Genomic DNA, 11,001 nt, shown 5'->3' on the forward strand with positions numbered 1-11,001 from the left:
CCCCTTCTACCACTGTCCCCGTTTAACCTCAGGAAGGACTTGTGGGTTGGGGCTGTTTTCCAGATGACTCAAGAGATTCATATATGGGAATTTCTTTTCTCCCTGGTTTTGCTCATAAAATGATGCAGTTCCTGTTTTTTTGTTTTTTTTTTTTACTGTAAAAAAGAAATACATATTCTACAGGGAACTGTTTGATTTTTTTTTTTTCTTTTCACCTTTACTTTCAGAATCCAGAACATCCGAACAAGGATTATATCATTAACTTCGAGCTTCAGTCCCTGCGAGATAGCCGAGCACTGATTGAGAATGTTGGAATTCAACATGCATCTCAATTCATACAGGACAATCCACACCCCCGACTTTGGTATTTAAAAAATTCAACAACAAAAAAACCTCCCCAAATGTCAGGTGTAAGCCTTACGGTCTCAGCTCTGTCTTCCTCTGCACTCATCCTAGCCTCCTGATGGGAGTTGACTTCCATTCTTGCTCTTTTAAAAATACAGAAATTCAGTTTCGATTTGGAAGTACTCAACAGAAGCATAAAATTATATGAACATGGATAAATGTGTTAAAATAATCACTTCCCACCATGGTTCACTAGAAACAACAGGTGTAATAATTGAATTCTGATTCGAGACTTGTTTATCAGTAACTTGCCATATGCTTTCCTGTTCTTTTGTACTAAAGGCGCCTGCTGGCTGAAGCAGCTCTTCAGAAGCTGGATTTGCACACTGCGGAGCAAGGGTTCGTGCGCTGTAAGGATTACCAAGGCATTAAGTTTGTGAAGCGCCTGGGCAACCTACAGAGCGAGTCCATGAAGCAGGCGGAGGTGGTCGCCTACTTCGGCAGGTTTGAGGAGGCGGAGAGAATGTACCTCGATATGGACAGAAGGTCAGTGACGAAGGTGCTGGCACCCAGAGTACTTCTGGAAATTGCGATTTTTTTTTTTCACAAGTGGGAATTGTAAAATCATGTGTTTCAGAAAATAAATTCATTTTGGATTACAACCTGGATATTCTGCATGACCTTCATGAATTTATGCTTTGTAATTTGAGGGCAGCTTTATTCTCTTTTTATACATGTAGTAAGGGCTGGCCATGGGTTAGTTTTTTCATTTGGTAGGAGAAAAAAGTCATATATGGCTGCAGAAACTGGAAGCTTTAGCATTTATCTACTAAGCTGATTGTTTGGGTTCTCTTTTTTGATTTAAGCCTTTTGTCAAGGAGCATGAAATAAAAATCAAAGATATTAGGGGATTGAGTTTTATTCTTCATATTTCATTTGATTTGTAGAAAATAATTATGAACTTCATTTCAGCTGTGAACATTATATCTAATTTTTATTATTTCTACTTTTAAGAAATTGCTAATACAACTTGGGCCCTGACAAGAAGTATAAAACCAAACATGTAAACATGAAATAAGCCTGATCATGTCTTAAGAAATTGATGAAAAGAAGTGATTGTTATTTAAATCATTATTTTGCCAAGTAACTTGAAAGTCTAGGAAAATAAGAGACAGGAAATTGTTTCCTTTTTCTTATTCCAGGTTCTCCCTATTGCCTCTTACCTGATGGGGCTAAATTTTAAAGTGTTTGGAGAGTTACCTCATCTGTCCATTCATTGCTGTGTATTCTCAGTGCCCTAGAATTGAACCTAGCATGGAGTAGGCACTTGATAAATATATGTTGAATGAGTGAATGAATGAATGAATGTCATTTTTTTGTAGAGATCTTGCTATTGGCCTCCGGGTGAAATTGGGAGATTGGTTTAGAGTACTCCAACTCCTGAAAACTGGATCTGGTGATGCAGATGACAGTCTCCTTGAACAAGCCTACAACGGCATCGGAGACTACTTTGCTGATCGACAAAAGTGGTAGGTAACCTATGTGGACCCCCTCATCCATTTACCCAGCACTTAAAATTGTAGCTGCCTGAGTACTCCCCTGTGACATAACGCTAGGCCTGCCTGAGTACTCCCCTATGACATAATGCTAGGCCTGCCTGAGTACTCCCCTATGACATAACGCTAGGGCTGCCTGAGTACTCCCCTGTGACTTAACGCTAGGGCTGCCTGACTACTCCCCTATGACATACGCTAGGGCTGCCTGACTACTCCCCTGTGACTTAACGCTAGGGCTGCCTGACTACTCCCCTATGACATACGCTAGGGCTGCCTGACTACTCCCCTGTGACTTAACGCTAGGGCTGCCTGACTACTCCCCTATGACATAACGCTAGGGCTGCCTGAGTACTCCCCTGTGACTTAACGCTAGGGCTGCCTGAGTACTCCCCTATGACATAACGCTAGGGCTGCCTGACTACTCCCCTATGACATACGCTAGGGCTGCCTGACTACTCCCCTATGACATAACGCTAGGGCTGCCTGAGTACTCCCCTATGACATAACGCTAGGGCTGCCTGAGTACTCCCCTGTGACTTAACGCTAGGGCTGCCTGACTACTCCCCTATGACATACGCTAGGGCTGCCTGACTGCTCCCCTATGACATAACGCTAGGCAAATGAAGGCCATCTTCCCGGGGCCTAAATTCATGTAGTTCTAGATTCACGTTGAGGAGCAAGAGCTCCTTCAAGCTGTCATGAGCATCATAAGCCTTCGGGGTTTCAAAACTCACAAAACTTACATTTTAGTTCCAGATAACTTTCTGCTGTTTGAGGATATAGTTTATATTTGCTTGTTTTGTTATTACAGATTTTTTTCCAGAAATCATTGGCTTTGTTCTTAAGTTATCATTTTGATCAGTATGCTTATTTATTTATGTCAGTGTTTGGAAATACAACAGTATATCAGATTAAAACAATATGTCTTAAGAATATTCAAAGGCATTCTGTAATGAAGATGATGACTAGAGTAATACTAGTACTGGAATCCTAATGAAAGAACATTTTTGGTGAAATTTGCTTATTTATCAGGAAACTCATGCTAGTTTCATTATTTTTAAAAGTTTTTTTTTTTCTTTCCCTAGGTTGAATGCTGTGCAGTATTATGTACAAGGCCAGAACCAGGAGTGCTTAGCTGAATGTTATTATATGTTAGAAGATTATGAAGGATTGGAGAGTCTTGCCAATTCACTTCCAGAAAACCACAAGTTGCTTCCAGTAGGTATTAAAAATTTTAGTTTTTGGAGCTGTTAGGTTACTTTATAAGGTTTTTATGTTATAGTCAGGAAATGTCCTCTGTAATACATAAAATTAAAAATTACTACAACTTTACAGTGTCTTAGACGTAGAATGATGCTTTAGTTATTAAAAAAATTGTCAGTATGCTTGAAAATGGAGAGAAAATTGTCAGTCATATTCCTACTATTTTAACATGATCATAGTGTTGAGTAGGGTTGTCAGTTTAGTAAAATTGTTTTAAAGAGTTAGCTGAAAATGTGAAATACTTACAGATGAAATGACATCTTGTCAGAATTTTACTTCAGAATAATCTGAGGTGGGTCTGAGGAGTGGTGTGTGTGTATGTATGTTGGAAATTTGCTATGAGAAAAGTTTAAAAAGATAGCTTGACTTTTATTAGGCTACATTAACAATAAAGGGTTTAATGTTAAAAAAAAGAAACTAAAAGCAGAGTTCTCTTTAATTTTGTTCTATTTTCTCTTTTTAAGCCTCTTTAATTGTTGAATGATGTAAATGAGCTTGTATTTTATTTGTTTTATCTGAACTATAAATCACTGAGCTGTATGATATCTAGAGAGATAAGAGCTCTCAACTACAGGGTCTGGACACATATCAGTTGTAGGTTCTCCCACAATGTTTTGTCTATTAATAGATGAGCAAAGAATTCTGATAATTCAGGTTTTTTCTTTATTGTGAATCAGAGCAATTATCCCTGTAATAATGGCATTTTCACATACCCTTATTCTCAATCTTATGTGTTTACTGAAGTAGGAAAGAAACTGAAATTACTTACAACATAACCCTGGATATAGGGACAGTGAATCTCATATTACTGTCATCTGTTACGTGTGTCTGATGGTGCAGAAAAAAATGTTGCTGAAGGGTATCCAGAATAGTAATATTATTGAGTAAATACTAATTATAGCTATAATAACAATAATTAAATAATTAAAGTATAGTTTAATTTTTAAAATTGAAGTACAGTTACAATGCGTCAGTCTCTGGTGTACAGCACAATGTCTCAGTCTTGCATATACATACATATATTTGTTTTCATAAAGTATATTTTAATTTAAACTGCAAATTTTAAATAAAGTTTTGAAGGATTTTTTAATAATTGGGAAAACGAACAAAATATTTTAGTGGGGAATACAGTATACAAAACTGTATATTATGATTACAAAACATACATACACACACATACATATATAATCATAGGACACAGATGTTAGGACATTCCATCAGAATATGGAGAGAGGTTTCTTATGGGTAATAAGAATTATGAGTAGCTTTACTTTTTCATATTTTCTAATTTTTTTTACCGTAAGAATTACTTTATAATCAGAAAAATATGACCATCATTTAAAAAAAGATAGTTGGGTACACAATGTACTTTTATGATATTTCCCAAAATCTTTTAGGAGTGGGGATGCAGAGAGAAAAACTCTAACCAACTAGATAATAATAAAGGAAAAAAACCTGATATTCTGAAAATGTCGAGTACAGCCCAATGGTTATGACTGGTTTTTGTTGTGGTTCTCCCTCTTCTGTTTTTGGTCTAGCTTCCTGAACTGATGAGTGGTCAACTTGTCTGGGGCATTTTTTATAGAGGTATTTGAGAGCTCTGTGAGTGTGAGGTTTTTCTTAAGCCTCTAATGATTAACATTGAGTGTAACATCAATTGCCTTAAAGGTTTTTTTTGCCCACTAATGTGGGGTTTGTTTTGGAGCTTGGCATTTCTGTAAAATAGCTACTGAACTGAGAGAAGATACGAGTGCAATATCATTAGAACCTGGTTAAAAACCAGATCCTCGGTGTGAGTCACTGATTTTATAGAACGTGATGCCTTAGCATCCTTTCTGGTTTGTAGCCTCTACCTCTGTGTCTGTTTAAAAGGAAAATTGGTAGCCACCAGTGAAGTTAATATTCATATATCCCTATGGAGTTTTGTAAGTTAAAATATAAGTGATTTCCTTGTTCTGTGAAATCTGATAGTATTGTTTTGTCCACAGGAAATAGCACAAATGTTTGTGAGAGCTGGAATGTGTGAACTAGCAGTGACTGCATTTTTGAAATGTAATCAACCAAAGGCAGCAGTGGATACCTGTGTACATCTCAACCAAGTAAGGAACTGAAATCAAAGTCACCGTAGTGATGCTTTAAAGACTGTTGCCAATGTAAGGGTTGGAGAGCTTGAGATGGATTTTGTGAAAGGAGTCAGATGTCCCTTACTTAGTTGAGGACTAAGAAAATGTTGGAATGTGCACTTACCTCTTGAAGGGCTACCATTAAGGGTGACCCACTCGTAACTAATTCAATATGGGAACATGAACAAAACTGCTTTTAGTCTGGCAAGTTTTTGTCTGGAAGTAATTTCATAATTTTCTGCATTTTATTAGGATTGGGTTTTGTTTCCAATGAAGGAACAGTTAACGGTCATTGCAAGAGGAAGGAACTGAATTGCTTTATCAATATTTATTTTGGCAAATCTATTTTCCTTTCCCTATATAGAAACCATACATTTGATATTTTTAAGAGCTGGAACTTAAATAAAATTAAAGTACAGAATTATTGAAATTATTGACTATCAATGTATTCTTTTAAGTATTTTTTAAAGTATTTTATAAAGCTTCATTTGCTTTATAAAAATAACTTTAAATGTTAAATCCGGTAGGATGTTTTCTTAACTGAAATTGCATATTTTGTACTACTATAAACAAATAAAGAATTAGAATTGTAAGATTAATGTGATTATAAACTATGAAGTTTTCTTTTTCAGATATACTTCGTAAGCATATCTTAGGTCATTGGATTATTTTGACACATGCTTGAGTCGTAACATTTACAGTTGCTCTGATTTTAAGTGATTTTTAAAAATAGATACCAGTTTTTACGTTTTGATATAGTCTTATGTATTCTTATAAACTTAAAGCTTTATTGTGTGTATTTTAAGACATCTGACTGTAAATGCTTGGGTAACTGTATGTTATATATTTTTCCTCAGTGGAACAAAGCTGTTGAATTGGCTAAAAGTCATAGCATGAAGGAAATTGATTCCCTGTTAGAGAGGTATGCATGCCATTTATTGGGAAAGAATAAAACTCTTGATGCCATAGAACTCTACCGGAAAGCCAGTTACTTTTATGATGCTGCTAAACTGATGTTTAAGGTAAATGTAATAAACTTTGTGAGTATTTGGTTTCTTCTAGTACTAATTTTTTATATACCAAAGAGTACCTTTTCCATTTTCTTTGGAAACAAGTATTTGTTATAGCAAAATCCCTCTCATTCCGTTGCTATTATAACTATGTGTTATCTGAGTATTATTACCTTTTACTAAAAAGGCTATTTATTAATTTTAGCACCTTAATGATACCTAAGCAATTGTATATTTACTTAATATCAAAGTTAACAAAGAATTATAGAATTTTAAGGGACCATAAAGTACAAATTCCCTTAACTGAAAATTAAATCCCCCTGACAGTAGAATTTTGAGTCCTTTTAAATGTTCAAGTTTTAAAGACTTTACATTTTTCATAGTATGCATTTGGAGGGAAGATGACCAGTACAGTATTAATGTATACAAATGTTATATTCTTTTCTGTTCTTTTCCCATTTGATTTAATGAAAAAGGAAAACTTTCCCTCCAAATCATTTAAATAAACTTAAATTTCTGAAGGATGTACCGTGTTAAAGCCATCTTATTTCTGGGTACTTGGAACATTACTCTAAAAATCTCTTTGTTACAGAAAATACTACCCATTCCATGAAAGCTTTCTTCCTTCTGACTTAGTTTTTTAGCAGCATCTATTATTTTCTAAGATGGTTATGAGCTCTAACTCCAATAGCTAAACACTAAGGAAAGAACTAAATACTTACTAGTACTAAGGAAAAGAAAAATAATTTTTTAATGGAGGTACTGGGCATTGAACCCAGGACCTCGCCCATGCTTACTCACATGCTCTACCACTGAGCTATACCCCCAAGAAATGGGTTTTAAAATATTTACCATAAATGAGTAGTATTTATATCCCATCATACTGACTTTCCTCCTTTTTGTTAGAGAATCATATTTCAGAAATGATAACTGTACAAATACAGTTTAAGAAATATCTTCCATAACTCTTTAAATGTTTAAAGATTGCAGATGAAGAGGCAAAGAAAAGAACTAAACCTTTACTTGTTAAGAAGCTCTATGTACTATCAGCTTTACTTATAGAGCAGTACCATGAACAAATGAAAAATGCTCAACGAGGAAAAGCTAAAGGAAAGAACTCAGAGGTAAGGTAGATTATTTAGTAACATTAAATCATCAGAAGTGTTCAAGGAAAAAAGAACTATCAAAATTCTCTTTATGGACAGGACATTTAACTTGTTTGTTTGAATTTTCTTAAATGGTATGAGGGAAATGAATGACTGATTTGGAATTGGTACTCAAATTTAGACATTGCAACTTGCAAATATTGCAAATTATTTTTTTACAAGACTAATCTGTAATCTTTGTTTAAATTCCTTACTTGGAAAATCCTTTCTAACAATGAGTTTTTTAAAAGCTTTTCTAGAATATGTACATTCTTTTAATGTGTGATTGAACCTTACATTAACTTAAAAGTGAATTAATTCTACTTTAAAATTTTATCATACCATGGGGAGAACCTTCTCACAATGTATACATATGTCGAATCAGCATGATGTACACTTTAAAAATCTTATAATTTTTAAAATCAATTATACCTCAATAAAACTTAAGACAAAATTTAATCATACTTGTTTAACAAAATATGAATTATAATGGAGAAACTAAGTTTGGAATGAGTTTTTTAATGATAAAATCTGCTAATTTAGATATTTTAATGTATAACAATTTCAGAAGTCATCTTCATTGGAAGACCATTGTTATGGTGGTGCTGACAGAAAATGTGGGTCTGCTTTACTTCTAGGCCACTTCTGCTTTGGCTGGTTTGCTGGAAGAAGAAGCTCTGTCCACAACTAGTCGTTTCACAGATACTGCATGGAGGGGGGCTGAGGCTTACCACTTCTTCCTCTTGGCACAGAGGCAGCTCTACGAGGGCAGTGTTGACAGTGCATTGAAGACAGGTGGGCCTGTTAACCTAGTCTGTGTAACATGCCTAAAAAATTATAAATTGAATATGAAGGGCCAACTCCTTCACTTTGCCCCTATATTAGTTTCAATAACACTTTTTTTTCTGGATTTATTTCATATGTTCAAGATTTGCTATCTGTGATTTGTTTTGTACATTTTCTTTTTGAAGTTCTTTTTATTTTTTAATACATGGAAAGCAGTATATACATGGTTAATAGAATAAGCAGAAGTTTGAGATAAGGAAAAAGAACACTTATAAAACATTCACTATCACTATTTTATTTATGCAAAGTTAAACACTTAACAGCCCAGTCCACATTCTTGTGTGTGTTTGTGTGTGTATATATATATAATATAAATCTTTACATATTTAATATATAATATAATATAAGAATCAATGTATATTATTTAAAATAAATAAATGTAAATAAAAATAAAATAAGTATATATATATTTAAAAAAAATTTTTTTTTACAATGCTGGGAGTATAACAGACCATACTTGTGGGACTTTTTAAAAGACAATGATCTGTTATCAAATACTTCCACATTAGTAAATAGATATCTATAGCATTTAACTTTTTAAATAAAAATGATACTTATATAACAGTTTCAACTAAAATAGGAAAAAATGCAAAGACAAGAGTAAAATAATCTAATAACTTATAAAATAATCTTAAAACTCCAGGATAAGCATCACTAACATTTGAGTGAACCTCCTTTTAGACATTTCTCCATACCTATAAAATTGTATACAGTTTTACTTAAAATAATATCACACTGTAAATTATTGCCTATGAACCTGTGAAATTAGAGGGTATTCTTTATTGTAATTCAATGAATTTCCTTTTTTAAAATTTCTTCCAAATGAGCTTTGTTGTAAACACTTGACCCCAACACCAGTGTATAGGAATCTATTGTAAAATACATGAATATGTTGCTTTGAATTGTTTTACGAAGTTTCCAGTATTATACTCTAACAAGATATTTTTGAGATTGCCAGGTCTAGAGAATAAAAAGATACAATTTGGTTACTAATCTGTTATTAATTCTCTAGTGCATTTTAAAGAGAGATTATATCTGCAGTGTAGAAATATTGAAAATAAGACACGGTAACTGTCAAAATAAATTGAACTAACAACTTAGAGTCTCATTTTCATTCTTTTTTCTCAAAGTTCTATTGTTTCAATAAGACAAACAGAAAAGCAATAATCTGTTCAAAGAAACACAAAGAGAAAACATATGATTTCATACTTTGCTTTTTTAGCAAAAAGAAACAGGATATATTATTTTGAGTATCCACAGAAATATCTGACACACTTATATGGAACAAAAGATGTGTGTTTTGACACCTTTTTTTTTTCTTTTTTTTAGTCTGTGTGTATATTTCTAAATGGCACAGCCACATGCATTATTTGGTGGTGGTTATTTTCATAGGCCCTGAGTTGTTAGCTGGGTTTGCAGAATGTGGAGATCATGTAGCCTCCATCCTCCTACTGGTTCTTAAGTCACTATTGTTTTCTTTAAGTTTGCTTATGTTCGTGTAGGTTAAACTGAAACAGCTTAACATTCTTTCCCATGCATGTTCGTGATACCATGATTGCTTTTAAAAATCTAAATTGTCATCTCTTTCCTAGCTCTTCACCTGAGAGACTATGAAGACATTATCCCTGCCATTGAGATCTACTCTCTGTTGGCCCTCTGTGCATGTGCCAGAAGAGCTTTTGGTACCTGTTCAAAAGCTTTTATTAAACTTGAATCTTTAGAGACCCTCAGTTCAGAACAGAAACAGCAGTATGAAGATCTTGCTCTAGAAATCTTCACCAGACATACTCCAAAAGATAACAGAAGATCTGAACTGGACAGCCTTCTTGAAGGGTAGGCTAATTGTAATTAGTAGATGTCAGTCTACCTTATTAAAAGCTTCGATTTTTATGCCTAAATAGTGTCACACAATAATTGAAGCACTAAATTTTGAAGTAATCTCCTTAATAGTATACCCTACTTTATTTACTCTTGTAAGTGTATTAATGCTTATTTGAAATTTACCTTAAGATGTTTTTCATTCTTCAGTTTTCTTAAGTGTAATAAATAAAGTTTTAAGTAATTAGAAGTTTTAAAGTATAATTGCTTTTCCTCTTATTTTTACAGAGGGGAAGGGAAACTGCCAACATGTGTTGCCACAGGAAGCCCAATCACTGAGTATCAATTCTGGATGTGCAGCATATGCAAGCACTGTGTTCTGGCTCAGGAAATCAGTAACTACAACTTCTGCCCCTTGTGTCATAGTCCAGTGGGATGAAGGAGTGACAAACTATGTATAATTGGAGTGTTTATTGTAATAAAGTTAACTCTGAACATCTTATATGAAAATCAGCATTATTATTTCATAGTTGTATTTTATACAAAATTTAGTATATAACATACATGGTATATACACACATATATAAATTATGTATAATTTTGTGTGAAAATATAACTGTTAAATGATGCTAACTTTCATAGAAAGTGTATAGAAATCCATCATATTGTCTGTTGATCTATCTTGTGGTTGTTTATATGATGCTATGGAAATATTCCAAACAAGAAATTTTTTTCTCACAGTGTCAGGGTTACTAATTCATTAAAAAGCTTGGTGCAGAGGAGGAGGGAAGCATGGGAATGGGGCAAAGTTGAATTTAGGGAATTGACATAACCTGTAAGAGAAGGAGGTTTAACAGCTGTAATACTGAAATGAGCACTATATGTAGCTGTATTT

General features: G+C 33.8%; 1 protein-coding gene across 2 annotated transcripts in view; it reads left to right on the forward strand.

Moving 5' to 3' along the window:
- LOC102507383 (WD repeat-containing protein 35) overlaps nucleotides 1-10,616 on the forward strand; it is a 46,297-nt gene extending 35,681 nt beyond the window's left edge. The window contains exons 19-28 of one of the 2 annotated variants that reach the window (XM_032473681.1): nucleotides 228-364; nucleotides 688-891; nucleotides 1,728-1,874; nucleotides 2,987-3,119; nucleotides 5,153-5,263; nucleotides 6,145-6,309; nucleotides 7,281-7,421; nucleotides 8,081-8,237; nucleotides 9,881-10,121; nucleotides 10,395-10,616. In XM_032473681.1, coding sequence (XP_032329572.1) covers nucleotides 228-364; nucleotides 688-891; nucleotides 1,728-1,874; nucleotides 2,987-3,119; nucleotides 5,153-5,263; nucleotides 6,145-6,309; nucleotides 7,281-7,421; nucleotides 8,081-8,237; nucleotides 9,881-10,121; nucleotides 10,395-10,545 — 1,587 coding nt within the window. In that variant the 3' untranslated portion in view covers nucleotides 10,546-10,616. The remainder of the gene's footprint in view (nucleotides 1-227; nucleotides 365-687; nucleotides 892-1,727; nucleotides 1,875-2,986; nucleotides 3,120-5,152; nucleotides 5,264-6,144; nucleotides 6,310-7,280; nucleotides 7,422-8,080; nucleotides 8,238-9,880; nucleotides 10,122-10,394) is intronic. The other variant, XM_032473682.1, reaches the window with a different exon arrangement.
- The last annotated feature ends 385 nt before the right edge of the window (nucleotides 10,617-11,001 follow it).

This window comes from Camelus ferus, chromosome 35 (genome assembly GCF_009834535.1).
Source record: "Camelus ferus isolate YT-003-E chromosome 35, BCGSAC_Cfer_1.0, whole genome shotgun sequence".
Taxonomy (NCBI): Eukaryota; Metazoa; Chordata; class Mammalia; order Artiodactyla; family Camelidae; genus Camelus; species Camelus ferus.